The 23639-nt window shown below is 38.1% G+C and overlaps 1 protein-coding gene across 21 annotated transcripts in view; it reads right to left on the reverse strand.

The window, feature by feature from the left end:
- LOC738428 (putative STAG3-like protein 4) overlaps window positions 1-23639 on the reverse strand; it is a 72638-nt gene that overhangs the window by 37399 nt on the left and 11600 nt on the right. For 4 of the 21 annotated variants that reach the window (XM_016945784.4, XM_054655705.2, XM_063814477.1 and 1 more), the window contains one exon: window positions 17444-17746. In XM_016945784.4, coding sequence (XP_016801273.1) covers window positions 17738-17746 — 9 coding nt within the window. In that variant the 3' untranslated portion in view covers window positions 17444-17737. Of the gene's footprint in view, window positions 1-120; window positions 7957-17443; window positions 19076-23639 lie in introns of those variants that run through there. The other 17 variants (XR_010158511.1, XR_002944664.3, XR_010158507.1 and 14 more) reach the window with 13 other exon arrangements.

The following is a 23639-nucleotide window of genomic DNA, read 5'->3' on the forward strand; positions in this document are numbered from 1 at the left end:
TTTTCCCTATTAATATATAAGGTTAAATAACATGTTTTTCCAAGTGTCTTTCTGAAACAGGAAAACAATTTTTCTCCACTGTAAATAAGCTATCTGTAAGATAGGAAGATAACTTGCAAATAATGTTTAAAATGCATATGTTTTAATGTTAAATATTTAGAGCAGGTGTAAATCAATGCTACTTTAAACTCCAATATTTTATTAAAATAAACCATTCCCATACATTGAGGGAGTTGGCATAGGTTTTTTTGTGACACAATGTTGAAGATTTATTAGAAAGGACAAACATAGCTGCATGGTGGACAAGAATTTACAGCTTCTCATAATGAAAATTTTAAAAAATGGGATTTTAGACTAAGTCTACAATTCAGGCACAGCTAAAATGATAAATTGTAGTTATTTTGAAATATTTGAGCTATATTTAATATTATTTCCAATAGCTTCATTTATACTTAAATAATTGACAGAGTCATAAACAATAGTTTGGCAGAAGCTTTTGGTTTGCTTATACTTAATGACAATGTAATAATTATAGCCAATGGTAATGCATGTGAAAACTTAACAAATACAATTCTGAAGTTGACATAAGAACACATGTTGTTCAGTTTTGCAGTAACTATCATCTTTAAAAGTAAATATTGTGATTGTTTAGGAATATAGTATTTAACAGACTAGAAAAATATAAGTAAATTTTCAAGTGCATGAAATACATACTAATTCTTTAAGAGACTAATGAAGTTATTCTAAAAATTTAGCGACTATAGTTACTCAGGTGTCTGAATCAATATAATGAAACATAATGAAGCATGACAAAATATATATGAAAGTAGCAGCTTGAAATCGCAATAAATACATATATATTTTTAAATGTTTTAATCATTTGAAATATATATGTAACAATTTATAATAAAAGGTATATTTGGGTTTTAATGTTTTAAAATAGGGGTTCATTAAAATGTTTGTGGGTAACGTTATGTTTTTAAAATATTAGCTATTTTGTTTGGGTGGAGTATTTCTGATAATTTTTTAAACCACAAATGTTTCATAATTTTCAACAGTAATTACAACAGTTTAAAAGAGTATGTTAGTTATACATTTGTGGCATATCCATGTCGTCACTGATTTAAAAATCATTTCAGGTACAGTGGTCATTAAAAAAGTCAGACCTTATTTTTTTTCCACTATAAAATCATGTGTTAAGGATGTAGATTTAAAGTTATTTATGGGATCATCAGAATAAAACAACTGCCTCATAGTATTAGTAATTTATATTGGTAGGAGTCTTTTCTTTCTTAAGCACCAATTCTACCCCCCACAGCCCAGAAAATTGATTTTATCCATAATAATTTATAGCATTCTTCATCAATGTATACTGTTGTTTCTTTTAAATTCATTAGCCCATGTTGCTTGTGAATATGGAATTTGGTTATTAAAATGGTTTCATATGTTTACTATGTATAGGCTCTAGCTTTGAGCTGCTTACTTGCTTAAATAAATGTTTTCAATTTACTATAATGCAACAATTTGTAGAGAAATGCTGTGAAGCATAGTTAAAAGAATGAATCCCTGAAATAGAATCACTTTTTAAAAATATGTCCTAACATGTGGTCTCATTTTTTCATGTTTTGCATTAATTAAAGTCCTATTCTAAAAAAAATATTTTTGCCTAAACTTTTGAATTAACAAAATAAAAATAAAAAATATACAAATATACGAATTTTGGAAATCAGTGATGTAAAAACATGCTTTAATACCGTCTTGGTTGTTAATTTCAAAGATTTTTCTCAAAAGACACTCTTTGTAAAGTAATGAGAAAATATTGCCACTTTTAATTATTAAATAATATTTACTACAATACAATTTACTTTTATTTAATTAAACATGCAATATATATTAAATTATTTAATTATACATGCAATGTATATTTTAAAAATGTATTAAAATAAAGTTAATTGCATGTTCTCTCTATTCATGTTCTTGTAGCATGCACACATTTAAAAAAACCCAGTACATGTAATTTTTGAAAATAGTATGTACCATTACACCTTTTTATTTGGGAGATTTATTAGAAAATAACTTTTTATTCAGAAAAGATTATGACAGAATTAGATAAAAAGGAGACTAAAATGTGTGTTAAATCGTGTAATATTATAAATGTAATTAACTCTTCAACTTCCAAATATTGAAAACAGTAATGAAAGAGACCAATATTTAAAAATAGAATCTTTTTTTAAACCTAAAAAAAAAAACTAAAAAATTGTTATATGGTAACAGCTTTACTTTCACATAAGGCAAACCCACTGTTGAGTGAGTTGGCTCTGATTCCAATGGTCTCATCAACTTTGTGAACACAGGTACCTCAGTGGTGCCTCTTTCAACACAACAAAATTAACTTTTAGAGATTAAAAAATATATTTTGGCAATTGAAACTCACCAGTGCCTTTCTGCTTCTCCAGGAAGTTGTACCCGTCAGCACCTGCTGAGGGCTTTGTTGTCCAAACCCTGACAGGTAAAAAAAATTCCTGTAGAATAAAGCCAGACCAGCTGGCTTTGAAGAGAAACCCCCAGTTTGGGCTGCGTTTGCCTCCTCTCCTTTTCTATGAAGACCGAGGCTTTGCCCCCTTGATCGTCAAGCCGTGAGATGCGTGATCTCTCTGCACAAGTGTCTGGCAGGCCGAGGTGCACCTGTTTCTGTCACTCTGGAGTAAATTTAGCTGTAAAGGTATCACTGACAACCAGACCTTTGTCAGTGCTGGCAAAAGAACACAGAATTGCTTCCCTCCCCTCCCCTCTCCCGACCCCCTATGCTGCTAGTTCCGATGGAAAATATCCAATCGGAAGTCTATCCAAAAATCATTCCTAAAAAATGAAATTGCTTTCATATGGTATAAAAAAGTAAGTTTCGTCATTTCAAGCAGATTTTAAAATTACATTTCCAAGAATAATCTTGGAACAAGACAAGTTTTCGTTCAATTAATTGTGGCTGGAAACTTTTTAATGGAAACATAGCACATACTTACTTCATTTCAGGTTATTAAATTGTGTTAAGCATAAAAGTTATTTGCCATTCTTTGCTGCAGCTCATTTGTTCTTTTCGATTCTAAGAAATATTAGAAGGTTAAATAACTTATCACATAGGAGAGATTATTCATACTACCAAAATTAGAATGTGTGTAGTTCTGAGGGACTGAATGTCAAAATTGTATGCTCATAGCACTAAAACTATTGGGAATCTAGGATGCCACTGGAACATGTAAAATGGCAGCTAAGGTCTATGGAAACCCTTCATGTTTAGAAACTGGCTAAAGCTTGAGTTCTCTTATCTTTTGGTTAAGGTAAGGACATTTATCATTTATGTGAATGTTTTAGACTAATTTCTTTATTAGTGGTTTGAGCAATATTCCTTTTGAGGAAAATAGAGAGGCAGGCAATATTCATTAATATGTCTGACATAAATAAAATAGTCAAGATATATAAAGCAGCCCAAGGAGTAACATCCTTAGCCAAAGCATTCTGAGCTTCTGCCTTAATAATTATGATTTCTTAAGTGGAGTTAAAAAGAGTTGTACAGAGTACCTGTTCTACCATATTATTGCTGTTTACAGGAGTTGGGTGTGATGAGAAAAGGAAAGCTGGGTCAAAATAAAAAATGCTTTGTAAAATAAACAAAGTTCCTATTTACTTACTATGTATAAACAGCCACTCACCAAGCCTCGTTTCTCCACAGGGCACCACTTTCAGATAAAAACATAGACCTGAATGGCATCATCCAGTATCCAAGGAAACCATGTAAGTACCTCTCTCACTGTGTACTTCTGTTATTCAGATCTTAAAAGCTAGCTGAGTACTGAATAAGTGAGTGTTTTTATTTAATAATTATAAGGGAGGTACTTTTTAGGAGCCTGCTAAAAAGAAACAGGTTCTTTATTGTTATGTGCGTCATAACAAAACTCTCATGTTTTCATCATATTTCATAAAATTATGTGCTTAGTACCACTCTCTCCATCAATTCTCATTCTTAGGTACAAAATAGTTACTCAAAGTCCTAATGAATTGGAAGTTTCAAACTTTTCCAAGACCCAAACAATGTTTCAGAGTCCTTGTGCCGGGAGTACTTTATTAATTGTAGTTAAACTTGTTAAATTTTAAAAATTAAGAAAAATTCCTTGGAAAATAATGGTTTATTGGTAAACATGTATGGCAATTTATTTGGCCGTAGGCTTGCTTGAAGAGTGAGCAGGTGAGCAAAGAGACAAGATTACATGTTTAAACCAAGAAAAGAATCTTGAAAGTAAGTGTAATGACCAAGATGCAAAAATCTGTTTGGGGAAATTGTTGGGAGGTTGGCACATTATTTTCTTTATCCCCTCCCCACAAACTAATGTACATTTCTGCAGCTAATATCAAAGTTTTAATTCATGTTCAGGAGCTATGAAATCTACTGTGGAAATTTAGTTTCTAAACAACATGCTACTCTGGAGAAAGACATTCCTAAAATATTTGAAATTTCTACTATTTCCATACTTCGACTTTTTTTTTTTGTTATTTGTACTATCTCCTTTTAAAATTAAATTATTTTCAATGTGAAATGATTATTCATTATTGTTTATATAGCTTTTCACGAAAACACTTAACATTTTCTATATACTCATGTAATTATAGACCTCATTTTTTACCTTCTAAATTCACTATATGATTTACCTACTCTTTAAATACAGACATATTACTTTTCATTGAGGGTGGTTTCAGAGTTTTTCATATATATTTTTTTTTGCTTTTGTCACTCGTGTGTATTTCTACTTTTCCTCTGCAGCATGGCTCCTTGCTAAGCATAAATGGTAGAGATTATCTCACAGTTTCTCTGAAGAATTAGAGAGGTCCTTCATGTTCAATAACTAACTGCAGGAGCATTTCACTTTATCACATAATTATGTCAAATTCTATTGTTTATGCATTTGCATATTTCTGCCTTTTAATATATGTTACCAAACACATCTTTCTGAATTGAGAAAAGTTGTCAGACTAAGGAATTCGCTGGAACTTTGGAAGGGCCTCCTCACCCAATAGGAAGACCTGGCTAGGAATTTAATTTTTTATGTAACTCACAAACTTCACAAGTGTGGAGTTTGAGACCGGAAGTGCTACCAAACTCCACTGAAAGTGGAGTTTGAGGCCAGAAGTGGGATTTCCTTGCTGCATAATAAAAGTGGGCTTTGGCTGAGTAAAATTGGAAGCAGAGAGGGCTTAGAATAGATGTTTATAAAGAAAGAAAATGCTAATTGAAGGGGAAGACCAGGTAATGTTATAATTCACTATTTTGAGAAAATGGAATCTTTTGAATTCATTCTCCTTGTAATACAAGGGAAATGAAAATCTATAGTACAATGCTCATGGCACAATTTTAACTGTTTACATTAAAATATAAATTTTTCCAGAAAAAAAATTTAAATTTGACATATTTAATGAAACCTCCTATAACAAAAGGAAAATTGCTATAGAAATAAATGTGTATATGTATATATATATACACACACACACACATTTATGTATATATTTGAGATTTTCCATTCATCAGTAGTCACCTCTCTAATGTAGACCAACCTTGTTTAGTAGAACTTTCTGTGATAATGGACATGTTCCATAGCTGCACCATCCAATATGGTACTCACTAGCCATATGTGGCTATTGAGTACTTGAAACATGGCTAGTGCAACAGAGAAACTTAATTTTGAATTTTATTTACATTTAATTAATTTAAATATAAATAGCCCACATGTAACTAGTGGCTACCATATAAACAACCTAGCTCTGGTCTAGATCACTTAGAAATGTGGGGAGAGTCAAATATGTATAGATTTGATATCACTATCAGTTATTTCTTATCTGTATCAACTACCATTGACCATTACTGAAATCATTAATGCCTGAAGAAGTGTGCTCCAACATTAATTTAGCAGGATTTTGAGAAATACTGTCATGTGATAGGCCAAACTGTAAAGAGTACTATTTTGTTTTCATCAGAAATTAAATACCCTCTTGCAGAGATTTTCTATTTCTTTTGGTATTCTGTCATACAATATAATTTTTTATGTTTACTTTAATATTTGAATTATATTACAGTAGAATTTCTTTATGATACTTTCTCAGAGATGAATGCTTTTCATATGGTCGATAGGAAGACATTATAAAATTACTTTATAAGCCTGGGACAGCAACTTTTAAAATGGCCTTTGTAAACAAGACTACATGAAAAAGATAAATACACTAATGAAAATTCTAACTATGGGGACAAATATTTTTAAAAGTTTAGTTATAATTGGCTGGGTGTTGTGGCTCATGACTGTAATCCCAGAACTTTGGGAGGCCAAGGTGAGTGGATCATCTGAGGTCAGGATTCAAGACCAGCCTGACCAACATGGTGAAACCCTGTCTCTACTAAAAATACAAAATTAGCCGGGCGTGGTGGCAGGCGCCTGTAATCCTAGCTACTTGGGAGGCTGAGGCAAGAGAATCACTTGAACCCGGGAGGTGGAGGTTCCAGTGAGCTGAGACCACATCATTGCACTCCAGCCTGGGCAACAAGAGTGAAACTCCATCTCAAAAAATAAATAAATAAATAAATAAAATAAAAATAAAAAAAGGAAAAAGTTTTCTTACAAGTTCTGCAATGCAACTTGGCAATACAACTTGGCAAATAATTCCAAAAATGTAATCGGCCTCAAAAAGTGCTCCCTAGCCTTGTTTCTCCAAAAGCTGATTCTACTTCCAAAGCACACATCAGAATTTAAATCTCCCATGACCTTTTCAGGCGTTTAGTGGAAATGATCATTAGGATTTGTGATGATACTTTTATAATAATGCTAGACAGTAATATCATAGATAGGATAATTGCGTATAAAATAATATTGAAAATTTTAAATTTGTATAGATTTTAAAAGTTAGTAAATTCATATCTTGAATGCTGATTATTTGTAGGACATTGAACCTAGAGACTCTGGGAAATATTTTTTTAAATGGGAGACATCCGTCCTTTTAGGAACTCTGTTTATTGGACCTGGGCATGTTCTTTTGGAAGGATAGGATTCAGATAAGCGAGAGAGAGGAGACTTCCTTTGGCATAACCTTGGACAAGCTACTGAGTGTTCCTTCTGCAGTGAAACAATAGGATTCTGGATAAAACATACTTTCTAATGAATTACTTGACTTCAGGAAACTTTTTTAACAACTCTAAAGATCCTTCTTCCTTGCCTCAGGATGAAAAAATTAAAAAGCATGAGGTGAAACTGCTGTTGAAGAGCAATAAACAAACAGGAAAAGTGGGATGGACAATTGAATTGTATGGGTTGTATTTATTTGCAAAGATACTGTTGGAAGTATAGCAGTCACATGCTCTATTAGACTGCTCCTAAACCGAGCCTTATTTGAAAAAAAAAACAAGGAGAACCAACAACCACATTTGTAGACCCAGTTTTTTGGTGTCCTTTTTTTTTTTCCTTTTGGTATCTTCAGTTAAGTAGCCAACCATTTCATATTGTCAGATCTGTTTTCAGAAAGAGGGCCTACTTTTGCTCAGAAACCAGTGTTCTGTGTGGAGAAAACATGGGTCTCCATTGAAGGAATCCTACAAATCTCTGATATCTGCATGTTTGAGAAAGTACTTTCATTCAGACACATGGACTGTAACTTCTGAGTCCTTAACCACCACCTCAAATTAGTATGTATTTGTCTACTTTTAAGTGTATTTAACTTTTTGTTATGAAAATTCAGAATATATTAGAAAAGTAGAGGGAAAAGTGTAATGAAATTTTGTATAACCATACCTACCTTCGACAGCTATCATCTCATGGGCCAGGTTGTTTCATAATTGTTGTTTCCACTTTCCACTTCCACCTCAAATTATTTTGAAGTGAATCCCAGACATGACATCATTTTATCTGGTAACATTTCAGTCTGTATCTTTAAAAGATAAGATTTTTTTAACTTAAAAATGAACCACATCTAGAAAATTAACCACACTTAAAAAGTCAACATTTTCTTACTATTCTCAAATATACAAAACCAATATTCAAAATTTTCTGGTTGTCTCCGAAAGTTTTGTATTCTTTACTGTTTGAAGCAGGATACAAATAAGGTCCATACATTGTAATTGGTTAATGTGTCTCCTCTTTTAATCTATAGGTTTATGTTTATTTTTCCTTGTTTCTTAAGAAACTGGATTGTTTGTGCTGTAGAGCTTTCCGTAGTCTGCATTTGCTGATGCTTTCCTGCAGAGTCATTTAATGAGCTCCTCAGCCCTGTTTCTTACCTGTTAATGGGTAGTGAAGACTCTAGAAACTTGATGAAATTCATTTAGGGGATGGGGGACAAGACTACTGGCTGTTTCTCTTTTTGTGACGTTAGCAGGTGTTGTTGATCATTGCCTACATCTATTTATTCCTTAGAGCTTGAAAAATGGCAATATAATTGTCATTTCTGGTTTATTTATTGGGTGGAATGCTTCTATAAAGATAAACTAGTTTGTTAGAGTTTCAATTTATATAAGAAAATCAGGATGGATGCTTTATTCTCTCCCTTTATCAGTTCTTAATATAATGTGTGGTTCCTTAACATCCTCTAAAGTTTACCAATGGTTTAAAAAATTTCATTGTGAACATTAATGCGCTTCAAGCTATTGCAGTTATCATACTTATGAATGCCCAGTTTGCCACATCTCTGATTACTCAAAGTTTATCTCAGTTGGTTCCTCTGTGTTTTTGAAAGAACCTCAAGTTTTTGAGAGCTTCCAGGATAATTGGTGTGACAAAATATAACAGGCTCATCTTTAATATTTCCTTTCCAAACCTGGAAGCAGGGAATTATCCAAGAAATTTTAGTTTTTTATCTTGGAACTAGTACTTGAAAACCGTAATCTTAAAATTAGTGAGCTCATTGCTACTGACTTTGTCCTTAATCTAGGCCCTTTCAAAGGAAAGAGCTAGAAAAAGTGTGTGTATGTGTGTGTGTGAGAGTGTGCATGTGTATGTTTAATTTTAAGACTAAATACATCAGGAGCTCACACTAATACTTCCTATTAATATACAGGCCAACAGGATTTTAATTTAGTCACATAAATCTTGTATCATATCAATGTCCTTTCTTCCCAGCCGACCATCCTACAATCTTAATTCTTAATGACAGTAGCGTACTTATTTGCTTATGCTACAAATACAACAGGCTCAGAATAATAATACCAAGACTACTACCATCAGTAGTGATGTACACATCCTGTGTACACCCTGTGTACAGCCCCCTTCTTCTCTTTAAAGATGTATGTATTACTGAGGTTTTAAGTCATGTAAAATTGTTTCTTTTGGTGTGATTATGCCACCAGCTAGATATAGATAGATTCACTTGGCTCTTTTTGCTTTCAATTTTTTGGGATTAAAATGTTAGCTAGGAGAGACCAGAGCAGTGCATAGTCTACCTCATTTCTCACTACTGAGGTTCTACCTAATTGCATATGAATTAAGAGATTTTCCATTCTGACTGGTGAGAAAAGGCCTATTTCCAGCCCTAGGAAGGTGCCAGGTACTGTTCCCCGTATAATTATTTCCGATGCTTCTTTCCTCAGCCTTGGGTAGCTTCCTCATGCACATATCCAGATCTCTGAGACTCTCTGCAGATTTCAAGAGATTGTTGTCTGTGCATCTGCTCTCTCCTGAACTCTGTCCTGTAAGTTCTAGCTACTTTATTATCCCATATCTTTAGCTCTGTTTCCTCAATTCATGGAGTTTGCCTCCCTTGAGTTAGTTGCCCTTCCTGTGCCACTGCTAAGAAACCTTCACGGGCTTAAGCCAGAGCCTTCATAGGATTCACCTCCCTCAGGGATCAACGTTCTTTGTGGTCTGATAGCTCATGTCTTGACAACCATTGTTTCATATATTTTGTCAGGGTTTATTTTTGGTTGTTTCAGGAAGCAGGGCACATCCAGTCCCTTTCAGTCCCTCTTGGCTAGAAATGGAAGTCTCCCCAGTTGTTTCTTAAAAAGGTCAGCTATAGCTTGTTAATCCAAACAGTTTCTTAATATGAAGCTCAATATTTAAATTAAATTTAAAAATATTCTGATTGATGTGTGTTTGTTCGTGTGTCGGAAATCTTTCTGAAACACTGCTGTAGTCTTAAAACTACCAGTGCCACTTCAAGACCTCTTCTTGGCCTATTTCCTCCCAACTAGGTTTCCCCCAACAGATGAGTCCTTTTTTATTTTCTGCCACTTAGAGGCAGTTTTTTGGTTCACTCATTCATTTAACAGACATTTTTGATTACCTATTATGTGTCATATGAAGTGTTGAGAATACAATGGTGAATAAAACACCACTCATTCCCTTAAAAATGTTGCAATTTAATTTTCACACAGAAATTTGAACATGAATGTTCACAGCAACTTTATTTGTAATAGCACCAAACTGGAAATGCCCATATGCCCATCAATGGGTGAATGGTTGGACAGACTGTGATATAAGCATGCTATAGACTACAGCAATAAAGACTAACAAACTGTTATTATGGGTAACAACCTGGATGAACCTCAAGGAAATTGTGCTGAGTGAAAAAAAAAATCTGTCTTAAAAAGATACATTACTGAATGATTTCATTTATACAACCTTCATGAAATAAGATCATTATGGAGAAAGATTAGTGGTAGCCAGGGGTTAGGGAGGGGAAGGGGAGAGGGTGGGGTGTGCATAAAGTGGTAGCAGTAGGGAGTCTTATGGTGATGGTACAGTTAAGTGTCTTGATTGTGCTAGTGGTTACTCAAAGCTACACATGTGATACAATGACATAGAGCTATACACACATACACAAACAAAAATAACTGTATGTATAGCTGGTGAAATATCTATGGATTCTATGAAAAGCTCCATGGATTGTACTATTGTCAGTTTCCTGGTTTTAATATTGCAGTTTTGCAAGATGTTAACATTGAGAATGAGGACGGGATGAAGGGTGCACATGACCTTCCCGTCCATTTCTTTGCATGTTTTTTGTGAAATTTTAATTACTTTAAAATAAAAAGTTAAAAAATATCTTGCAATTTTGTGAAGGGTACAAAGAACTAAACAGCCAATTATAATAGCCAATTGTATACTACCTTTCACTGAAAATTTTTATTAATTTTTATTTTCTGAAATAATAACTGGTTGTTCACTAAATCCTTTAAAATTTCTTCTAAGAAGACATTCCAGTGTATGTCAGTAGTATAGTTGACAGAGTATTTCTCTCTCATCTTCTGGTAATTTGTGGTGACTGTGTAGTCCTGATTTTTATTATGGCCATGGTCTTTTTTGTATCCTTTCCTATCTCTGTCTCTATAGCGGAGAAAACCATTAGTTATTTCTTGCGCTTATTTCAGCAAAGGGGAAGTAATACATACATATGGGGGAATACCTTGTTCCCACTCCCAAGTCATAAGACAAACGTCTCTACTACTCTTGTCTCTTAAAGCTTCCCCATCAGGTCATGCTTCTATTTGCAGGACATGTATTAGCAGTAGTGCACTAGCAAAATAGTTGTGTTGATTCTCCTCTACCCCCACCAAAGTAATATGCCCTCCTTTTATAGCCTCAGTAAAATACCTTAACCATACAAGGCAAACATTTTGTAAGAATGAGCATGTATTACTACAAAGCAACAGGAGGCTCATGTTCTCACAACATGTTCAAATGTAAGCACAAAGACCCACTCCAGATTTAAATATCAATGAGTTTTGGAATACACACAGCTTTGCCTCATTTCTGGCCCTATTCTGCCATCAGCATGTATCAGCCAAAGCTTTACTCCGACCCATTTAGAAATAGCCTTTGTACGTGAAGATGAACGCATGGTTGTAGTGGGTTTTTTACATAGTCACTTATTACTATAGCTTATTTTAATTTAGTGACAGATTGTCATATATTTTGAGTTTTCTCAAGTTATAAAAGTTTTTTTTTCTTTCTTGGAACTAAATAGAATATATATTATTTCTGATATGTTGAGGGAAATTTATGTTGGTTTTGTTCATATTACTAGAAAAGTCACTCAATATGAATTTGTGCTCTTGTGACGTTGTGACAACTCAGTTGTCCTAGAATTTTTATTAGGCTGTTTCTAAATTTCACAAATCCTTGAATAGGTGAGTTTACAATATATAGACTGGAAGTACTTTATTTTTAAAAATTTTTCCCCCAAAACTCACCCCCTCTTCTCAGTGTCAGGAAAACCTCTTTGGAGTTCTATTGGACTAAGTGTCTGAGTCTGTGCCTATGTGGGTTGCTGGAATATTTACCAGGCTGAAAACATTCTTGAAGTTTTTAATTTGATCTGTCTCCTTGAAATAAATATCACAAAAAGTATATATAGGTACCTTTGGTTTGTGTCCTTTACCTTGAAAAGTATAGCAGCCAATTTGAAATTGCCTAGGTCTACTTTGTGAAATTCACCACTTAGTTCTACCTTTGATCTCATGCTTCTTTTTAAAAAATTGATGAATTCATTGGGTCTTGGGCCTTTTTTTTTTTTTAATTTTGCTTATATAGTCATAATGTACTTTACATTTAACAGGTCATTTATGGTTGATTCAATCCCAAGACTTTTCCTTATTTTTTGTTGTAGTCAATTGTGTACTACTTTTCACTTAAAATGTTTATTGATTTTGATTCTCTGAAATGAAACCCATTTTTGTGCTAAATCTTTTAAAATCATTCTAAGAAAATAGTCAAGTTTATGTATACTTGACTTAGAATATTTCTGATAATTTGTGGTGACTCTGTGGTCCTGATTTTTATATGGCCATGATCTTTCCTGTGTCCTCGTCTTCTCATATCTCTCTCTATAGCTGAAAAAATTACTAGTTATTCCTTATTGTTAATTATTTCTTTAAAATGCAGTCATAAGGATTCTCAAAGTTACACAACGTTCCACAAATTCTATACTTTTTCTACAACCTTAATTAAGATTGCACCAGTGCTAAAATGGATATACACAACCATACTATTAAAAATATTACAAGCATTTTTGGAGAGGAATAGGAATTAACAGGAAGCAGTACGGTTTCCATAGATTTGGAAAGCCACCGAAGAGGAATTTTTTTTTTTTTTTTTTGGACAGAGTCTCGCACTGTCGCCCGGGCTGGAGTGCAATGGCGTCATCTTGGCTCACTGCAACCTCCACCTCCCAGGTTCAAGCAATTCTCCTTGCCTCAGCCTCCCTAGTAGCTGGGATTACAGGCGCCCGCTACCATGCCCAGCTAATTTTTTTTTTGTATTTTTAGTAGAGACGGGGTTTCACTATGTTGGCCAGGCTCAGAAGAAGTATTTCTTTTAAAGTTGCCTAAATATTCTTAAAGCGTTGATTTTGGAACAAGAGTTGCATAGGCACCACTATAATCCCTCCAGTTTATAAAGAGAAGGCATTTGCCACATCTTCCTTCCCTCCTCTGCTTCTGCCTGAACAAAAGTGTGCTGAATCTACTCCCACCTGCAGCAAACCTATCAGTCCCTGGACCAAACTCAACAACAATAGGAAGCATATTTGGAGCCTTTGACTCTCTTTTCCTCATTGGGTACATATAGTGGCCCTGCTACTACTGCTGGGCTCCCATATTATTGCTCATTCTGAGCTGGAATCTCTGCAGTTCACTAGATCTGGGAGGCCATGATTCCGAATTGTATCCTAGGGGCCAGTGTGGCTCTATAGATATGGAAATTGTCCCCTTCTGTCTACACGGGACTAGGCCTCTGCTAAGTTTCCTTGGATCTTTGGATGCTGTCACTATGCCCTAATTCCACTCTGTGGTGTTTCATGAAATAGAATCAGATCTGATGATGGCCACCATCTGCCTGATTTCTAAGTATTCCTGATAGTCTCTGCTACTTCTGCCTGATATGATACCCTATTACTTACAGCTGCTTGCATGACTTCAGTGCTCTTTCTGCCCTTTGAATATGGTGCCTTTCTGTCTTATGGATCTGTGGTTGTCAGTTGTGAATAGTTTCTGCTGTGTATTTGTGATCCCAAATGTGTGTCCTGGCTGGTATTGCTAAACATCCCTTGTGCTTCACACCTGTATCAGAGAGATGGGCCTCAGACATAATGAGTCTTTCCAAGCTCTGAAGGGTGGCATCTCACTGATTGCACCATAGTATGAGTCTCATTCACTCTGTTTCTCCATAGCTCTTCTTGGTTCCAAAACGCTATCTTGGTAACTTATGATAATAAAACCATTAAAATAAGGATTAAAACAAAGGCACGTAATAAAAGGGCGTAGGATAAAACTAAACCAGAAAACCAGGACCTCCCTCAAAGATCCTGCAGTTGAATAACTTGAATTTTAGGCTCACCTTTCTGCCAGTTGGAGAAAAAGAGAGGCATAGAAATGATGCCACCTACTACCAGATCAGAGTGGGGCAGAAGATTCCAGTTCGTCAGGAGAAATGTTTATGTTTTTCCTAGCTATGGGGAAGCATGTGTTGAGTAGCTTATTATTTTTATATCAAATAATCATATTAAAATGCCAGTGCATCCTTCCTTTCTAGCATGATATACTTCAAAAAATTATTCTTCTTCACAATGCCTTTAGACATGCACTAATCCAAGAGAAATATGATGTGAGCCACATATATAATTTTAAATTTCCTAGTATCCACAGTAAAAAGATATATGTGAAAATAATTTAATAATATATGCATTCTAGTCAATATACCCCCAAATCTTATTATATCAACAGGTGATCGATATAAAACTATGGACGTATTTTACATTATTTAAAAAATAAATCTTCGGGCTGGGCACGGTGGTTCATGCCTGTAATCTTAGCACTTTGGGAGGCCAAGGCGGGAGGTCAGGAGATCAAGACCATCCTGGCTAACACAGTGAAACCCCGTCTCTACTAAAAATACAAAAAAAAAAAAAATTAGCCAGGCGTGGTGGCACGTGCCTGTAGTCCCAGCTAGTCAGGAGGCTGAGGCAGGGGAATCACCTGAACCTGGGAGGCGGAGGTTGCAGTGAGCCGAGATTGTGCCACTGCACTCCAGCCTGGGCAACAGAGCGAGACTCTGTCTCAATAAAAATAAAATAAATCTTTGAAGTGCAGTGTGTATTTTACACCAATGGCACAACTCAGTTTGAGAAAGTTACATTTCAAGTACTCAATAGCCACATGTGGTCAGGGGCTACTGTATTGCAGTGTGGCCTTCCACAATGGGGCAAGTGGTGCAACGGTAGGAGGGCACCTCCTGATTGTTAAAATATTCTTGTGATACTTGCAGTCTTGAGATTCCTCAGCTACAATTACCATCAGGAACCTTGAAAGGAAATTTCTTCAGTGTTCTTCATACTGAATGGCCATTAATTCAGAAGTTATAATTTTTTTATGTCACCAAACTAACTTGATGAGATGAACAAACAGATTGCTGTTTTTAAGAAAGTGAGTAACTTACTCTGAAAACCTCTGGACCTTTACTTTCAATGCCTTCATCACTAGTGAATTCACTAATTTATGTAATCAGGGAAATTCTCTTGAACTATTTTTAATGGCACCTACTTCCTTAAGACTTCCATGATTTCACCTGCTTTCTTTCCTGAGGCTTCAAAGGGAATCAGTTTGTAATTTTTCAGTGATATTCATGACTTTGTGCTTGGCATGCAGTTACTTAATTTCTTTTTTAGCTTCTTGTTGAGAACTGAGACTTGTTGGCTGTCCTCCTCCCTTTTAGTGCCTTGCATGGTGTAAAGTGTAGTCAGTAATGTTTGTTGAATGCACATGTATGTACCTTCTCTGATTTAAGGTCTGGAAGGCAGGACATGGTTTTCTTTTTCAGTATATCCTTTCATATATTTTTAGCTGCTAGCATAGTTTGGTTTATTCAGTTGGTGCTTAATAAATTCTTGCCAGCTGGACTAATAACTTATAATTAGCCTCCCAAGTCTTAGTCCGCAACTATGTTCATCAAGTTGTTAAATTACATATTTGAAAAAAAATCACCATTTTCATTTAGAGGAACAAATACAAACAAATATATCTACCAACCTACCTTGATGGTTCTATGAAACCTAACTGACTCTATGAAAAAAATGAAAAAGTTAACTAAGAGTGTACTACTACTTTTAGTTAAATGCCAATGAAGTATAATGTATAGTTGTCAGAAGAAAAAATATAAGTATTGTAGTTCATAAACATTATGATAAAATAATTTAGTTCATGATATTTGAATCATTCAATTCTTTCATTCAACAAACTGACCACCTATTATGATTAACACATTGTGTTGGGCACACGGGATAAAAAAAGATAAGTTTGACCCTCAAGTTGCTCACATTTTAGTTGGAAAGTCAGATCATGCCAAAGAATTCTCTAAAACATTTGTAAGTTTAGAGCAAGCTACTAATGGGAGAAAGGCTCAGTGAAGTCTACTTTTTATTACGTTTTCCTTATATGGTGTCGGCTAATAAGTATTTGGGGAATAAATGTGTAGATAGTGGTCTGTTTAAAAGAAGTTACATTATTTGGCATTTATTATATTTTATTTATTTTCTTAATTGATTAATTGCAGTTAAATTACCTTAGCATGCAAGAACAGATTTTACAGATTTTGACGTATGATTAAGCAGCATAAAGCATAACTAATGTGGTTTTAGTGGCATGCTATGTATTAAGGCATGAAATTTAAATACACACTTCATCAAGATTTTTTTGCAGTTACAGTGAATTAGAAAGATTCAGATATTGGAACTCCCTCCAACTCCTGTGTTAGGGAGAGGCAGGAATTTTATAATTGAGATTATTATAGAAGAGTGTCCTGACATAACTGATTGACTTTAGTGATGTGCCTTGAAAGTTCAAATTCAAGGTGTGCTCTTATTTCAGTCAGCTTGTCCTGAATGTTTAAATAAGAAATACTCTTTCTGGGTATTCTGAATAACTCGTTGTACATTTATTCCTAATAGTGAGCATTTGGACTAATGATGGATTACTAATGAGCATGTAAATGTACCACCTGATTACATTAATATATGATCTTCCATGACGAGGTCTGAAACGAACATTTCTAATATGTATTTCTTTTCCCCAAATGGCACTGTGGTGTATACTGAGCGGGACTGAGATGAGGGTGTTCTTAAGAGCCACTGATTTAGTCAATTATCAAAAATCACATTATAATAAATGCTGTTCTAAGAATTTTGATTAACCTTTAAATAAATGTTACTTTGGAGAAAAAAAATCTGCCAAATGTGTTAATGATAAATTGTGAAGTGGTAGTAATTGCAAGTATGGCTTTATAGATAATATAGTTAATTGATACCACCCTCTCAAGCATATACAGCACATCAGCTGCTATGAGCCTGGGTGATAGTAATGGTGTCTATGGCATTTATGATGCATTGAGGATGACATGAGTAAAATGAAAACTTAGAGCACTCACCAGGGTCATTCTTTCATGGACATCTGATGCCCATGGTCAAGTAAATTTTTAATGACACATAGTCACTACACACCTTTCAGCCTTCTGGAGAGGTTAAGTGTACATTGATCTGTCCTAATTAGCCTTGCAGAGTACTTCAGACATCCCTGCAGGAACACTATTATTTAATAAAATAGAAGCTGTTTTTTCACAAGCTCAGCACTTGCTCCTTGGATAGCTGTATTGTTTTTTTGCTCTTCTCTCCTTTTAAAACTCATATCTCATGTCTCATGTTCGTCTTTGTCTTTGACAATGTAGTATTAATGCAGCTGCATGAAAAAGTAAGCAAAATTAAGGAATGAGTCTGATTATGAAGGTTCATTGCTATTATAAGAACCCGTAGAGCACACATCCATTCCTTCCCTAATGACCCCCAAAAAAGGCAGCTTGACCCAGGAAAGTAAGCCTTTTAAATTGTGGCATCTGGGCTGGGCACCATGGCTCACACCTGTAATCCCAGCACTTTGGGAGGCTGAGGCAGGCAAGTCACTTGAGGTCAGGAGTTCGAGACCAAGCTGGCCAACATGAGACCTTGTCTCTACTACAAATACAAAAATTAGCCAGGCGCGGTGGCTCATGCCTGTAGTCCCAGCTACTTGGGAGGCTGAGACAGGAGAATCACTTGAACCCAAGAGGCAGAGGTTGCAGTGAGCCGAGATCATGCCACTGCACTCAAGCCTGCACTACAGGGTAGGACTCCTTCTTAAAAAAAAAAAAAAAGGTGGAGTCTGGGCTATAGGGCCCAAGGTTCTGAATTTCTAACAAGCTCCCGATAATGCCCAAGCTCCTGGTCCATGGGCCACACTTTCAGTAGCAGGGTTCCAATAGTATTTCCTAGCCGAAGCCAGTGGCTCATACCTATAATCCCAGCACTTTGGAAGGCAGCAGGTAGATCACCTGAGGTCAGGAAATTGAGACCAGCCTGGCTAACATGGTGAAACGCCATCTCTACTAAAAATACAAAAATCAGCTGGGCATGGTGGCACACACCTGTAATCCCAGCTACTTGGGAGTCTGAGGCAGGAGAATCGCTTGAACCCGGGAGGGGGAGGTTGCAGTGAGCTGTGATTGCACCACTGCACTTCAGCCTGGGTGACAGAGCAAGACCCTGTCTCAAAAAAATATAAAATACTGGCTGGGTGCAGTGGCTCATGCCTGTAATCCCAGCACTTTGGGAGGCCAAGGGGGTGGATCACCTGAGGTCAGGAGTTCAAGACCAGCCTGGCCAACATGGGGAAACCCTGTCTCTACTAAAAATGCAAAAATTAGCCAGGCATGGTGGCAGGCACCTGTAATCCCAGGTACTCAGGAGGCTGTGGCAGGAGAATCGCTTGAACCCAGAAGGCTGAGGTTGCAGTGAGCTGAGATCACACCACTGTACTCCAGCCTGGGCAACAAAAGGGAAACTCTGTCTCAAAAAAAAAAAAAAAAAAAAAAAAAAAAGATGTCTATTTATTCAAATGAGGAATGCACATTTACAAAATTCCAAAGGTACAAAAGAGTAAGCTGTTAGAATTTCATGTTTCTCTCCTGTCTCGCAGCCACGTTGGTTTGTTCTCCTGAGGGAAGAGCTGTTTCCAATTTCTTGTGTGCATTCTCTGAAACGGTTATGCATATACGTTCACATCTGGGTGTATACAATTTTTTTTTTTTTTTTGAGACGGAGTCTCGCTCTGTCGCCCAGGCTGGAGTGCAGTGGCATGATCTCGGCTCACTGCAAGCTCCACCTCCCAGGTTCACGCCATTCTCCTGCCTCAGCCTCCTGAGTAGCTGGGACTACAGACACCCACCACCACGCCCGGCTAATTTTTTGTATTTTTAGTAGAGACGGGGTTTCACCGTGTTAGCCAGGATGGTCTCGATCTCCTGACCTCGTGATCCGCCCACCTCGGCCTCCCAGAGTGCTGGGATTACAGGGGTGAGCCACCGTGCCTGGCCATATAATTATTTTTACATAAACTGTATGCCATTTACACTGTTCAGCACCTCACTTTTCTCACTAATGATATATCTTGGAGATTGGCCTCTGTGGGTGCAGGAAGGCTTCCTCACTTTTCATGGCTGCAGAGTCTATGGTACGGAGGTCCACAGTTTTATTTCATTTATTTATTTATTTATTTAATTTTGAGACAGGGTCTCAGTCACCCAGGCTGGAGTGCAGAGGCACCATCTCGGCTCACTGCAACCTCCCAGGTTCAAGCTATCCCCCTGCCTCAGCCTCCCTAGTAGCTGGGATTACAGGTGCCCACTACCAAGCCTGCCTAATTTTTGTATTTTTAGTACAGACGGGGTTTTACCATGTTGGCCAGGCTGGTCTTGGACTCCTGAGCTCAAGTGATCCGCCCACCTCGGCCTCCCAAAGAGCTGGGATTACAGGCGTGAGCACCATGCCCACCCATGCCTCCTCTTTTTTTAAGAGAGAGAGTCTCACTCTGTCACCCAGGCTGGAGTGCAGTGGTGCAATCATAACTCACTGCATCCTCGAACTCCTGGGTTCAAACAATCCTCCTGCCTCAGCCTCCTGAGTAGCTGAAACTACATGTGAATGCCACCACACCCAGCTAATTTTTTGTTTGTAGAGATGTAGAGACAAGGATCTTGCTATGTTGCTCAAGCTGGTCTTGAACACCTGACTTCCAGCCCTCCTCCTGCCTCAGCCTGCCAAATTGCTGGGATTACCAGAGTGAGCCACCTCGCCCAGCCTCCAGACCTTTTTGAATTCCAGAATTGAAAAGCAACTTTAGATCTATAATATGGTTTTTAGAAGATTGCTGAGGGCCTTCATAAGAAACAACAGTGGGGAGAGGAGAGCTTGAACTAACACTTACTGGAAGAAGACAAAGAAATCCTAGGCTGGGCACAGTGGCTCAGGCCTGTAAACCCTGCAATTTGGGAGGCCGAGGCAGGCAGATCACTTGAGGTCAAGAGTTTGAGACCAGCCTGGCCAACATGGTGAAACTCCATCTCTCCTAAAAATACAAAATTATCCAGGTACAGTGGCACATGTCTGTAGTTAGGAGGCTGAGGCAGGAGAATTGCTTGAAATGAAGAGGCGGAGGTTGCAGTGAGCCAAGATCATGCCACTGCACTCCAGCCTGGGTGACAGAATGGTATTTTGGTATTTTAGATACCAAAAAAAAACATTAAAAATTAAAAATAAAAACATAAAAATCTGCCCAGAGGCCAGGTGTGGTGGGTACACCGGTAATCCCAGCATTTGGGGAGGCCAAGGCAGGAGAATCACTTGAGCCCAGGAGTTGGAGACCAGTCTAGGCAACATTGCAAAACCTCATCTCTACAAAAAATACAAAAGTTAGCCAGGCATGGTGGCAGGCACCTGTAGTCCCAGCTACTCAGGAGGCTGAAGTGGGAGGGTGCTTTGAGCCCAGGAAGCAGAGGTTGCAGTGAGCCGAGATCTCGCCACTGCACTCCAACCTGGGCAAGACAGCCAGACTTCATCTCAAAAATAAATGAATACATACTAAAATAAATAAAATGTATTTTTAAAATGCCTAGAACATTCTGTTCTTCTTTTTTTTTTTTTTTTTTTTGACATGGAGTCTTGCTCCGTCGCCCAGGCTGGAGTGCAGTGGTGCAATCTCAGCTCACTGCAAGCTCTGCCTCCCAGGTTCAAGCGATACTCCTGCCTCAGCCTCCTGAGTAGCTGGGATTACAGGCGCCTGCCACCATGCCCAGCTGATTTTTGTATTTTTAGTGGAGCTAGGGTTTCACCATGTTGATCAGGCTGGTCTCAAACTCCTGACCTCGTGATCCACCCGCCTCGGACTTCCAAAGTGCTGGGATTACAGGCGTTGCACCACCGCACCTGGCCGGGTTTTGTTTTCTCATTTCTGTCGTGTTTGTTTTGTTTTGTTTTTTTCGAGATAGAGTCTCACTCTACTGCCCAGGCTGGAGTCAGTGGTTCAATCTCAGCTCACTGCAACCTCCAACTCCCGGGTTCAAGCAATTCTCCTGCCTCAGCCTCCCGAGTAGCTGAGATTACAGTCACTCACTACCATGCCCTGCTAATTTTTGTATTTTTAGTACAGACAGGGTTTCACGATGTTGACCAGGCTGGTCTCAAATTTCTGACCTCAGGCGATCCACCTGCCTCTGCCTCCCGAAGTGCTGTAATTACAGGCATGAGCCACTGTGCCTGGTCTGTTTTTGTTTGTTTGTTTGTCTTTTGAGACAGAGTCTAGTTGCCCAGGCTGGAGTGCAATGGCGTGATCTCGGCTCACTGCAACCTATGCTTCCCCGGTTCAAGAGATTCTTCTACCTCAGCCCCCTAAGTAGCTGGGATTACTGGTGCATGCCACAACACCCAGCTAATTTTTTTTTTTGTATTTTTAGTAGAGATGGAGTTTTCACCATGTTGGCCAGGCTGGTCTCAAGCTCCTGACCTCAAGTGATCTGCCTGTCTTGGCCTCCCAAAGTCCTTGGATTACAGGCATGAGCCATCATGCCTGGCCAGCAGGCAAGACATAGGGCTTATTAAGGGGACTTACAGGGTAGTCCAGACATGGCAGGTGGAACAGGAGAATCACACCTGCTTACAAAAAGCATGCAGTTGGGCCGGGCGCGGTGGCTCATGCCTGTAATCCCAGCACTTTGGGAGGCCAAGGTGGGTGGATCACAAGGTCAGATTGAGACCATCCTGGCTAACATGGTGAAACCCCGTCGTCCCTACTAAAAATACAAAAAATTAGCCAGGTGTGGTGGGAGGTGCCTGTAGTCCCAGCTACTCGGGAGGCTGAGGCAGGAGAATGGCGTGAACCCAGGCGGCAGAGCTTGCAGTGAGCCGAGATTGCGCCACTGCACTCCAGCCTGGGCGACAGAGCAAGACTCTGTCTCAAAAAAAAAAAAAAAGCATGCAGTTTATAGAGCATTTCCACTTAGCACCCTCCCCCTAGCACCCTCCCTCTGGCAACCTTCACTGAACCCCAAACAAAGGCCACCATCCCCTAGATGGTCCAGGGGTTCAGATGTTCCTCACAGATAAGAAATGAATCTCCAGGTTGGCCACTCCTGGATTCCTTAGCTTAGAATTTTCAACACATACTCTTCTTAAGACCATGGGGTCATTTTCAAGGTATGCTGATGTTACTGTTGTCAGGTGTGTTTGCCATGCATCATAGCTAACCATTAGGAAGTTCTATAAGTGAGGCAAGGCCTTAAGAACATACTCTGAGCTAGAAGTGTCAAGTTGGAGGCCCTCGACATTAGAAGCCAGAGACTGGGTACACCCCACATAGTGAGAGAAGGTGAGGGCTGTGGGGATGTGTCAGCTATCTCCATTGCTACCCAGCAAACCATTCCAAGTCTTAGTGGAGAAAAATAACTTTTTTTTTTTTTTTTTTGTCAGAGGCAGGTTCTCACTCTGTCACCCAGGCTGGAGTGCAATGGTGCAAACACGGCTCACTGCAGCCTCAACCTCCTGGGCTCAAGTGATCCCCCCCACCTCAGCCTCCCAAGTAGCTGCAACTACAGGCATGCATCACCATGCCCCAGTAATTTTTGTATTTTTTTGTAGAGAAGGGGTTTTGCCATGTTGCCCAGTCTGGTCTTGAAGTCCTGACCTCAAGGTCTCCACCTGCCTTGGCCTCCCAAAATGCTGGGATTACAGGCATGGGCCATCACACCCAGCCTGATGTTACTACTGTAACTGTTTTGGGATACCATGAACCATGCCCATATAAGATGGCAAACTTAACAAATGTTGTCTGTGTTCTGACTACCCTACCAACAAGAGTTTCCCTGTCTCTGTCTCTCTCCTCAGGCCTCCCTATTCATTCCTTGAGACATAAAAATATTGTAATTAGGTCAATTAATAACCCTCTTAAGTATCCAAATGAAAGGAAGAGTCACATGTTTCTCATTTTAAATCAAAAGCTAGAAATGATTAAGCTTAGAGGCCAGACGTGGTGGCTCATACCTATAATCTCAGCACTTTAGGTGGCCGAGGTGGCAAATCACTTGAGGTCAGTTTGAGACCAGCCTGGCCAACATGGCGAAACCCTGTCTCTACTAAAAACAGAAAATTAGCCGGGCGCGGTGGCAGGCACCTATAATCCCAGCTACTTAGGAGGCTGAGGCAGGAGAATCGCTTCAACCTGGGAGGCGGAGGTTGCAGTGAGCCGAGATCACGCCATTGCACTCTAG

This window comes from Pan troglodytes, chromosome 6, assembly GCF_028858775.2.
Source record: "Pan troglodytes isolate AG18354 chromosome 6, NHGRI_mPanTro3-v2.0_pri, whole genome shotgun sequence".
In the NCBI taxonomy this organism is placed as follows: Eukaryota; Metazoa; Chordata; class Mammalia; order Primates; family Hominidae; genus Pan; species Pan troglodytes.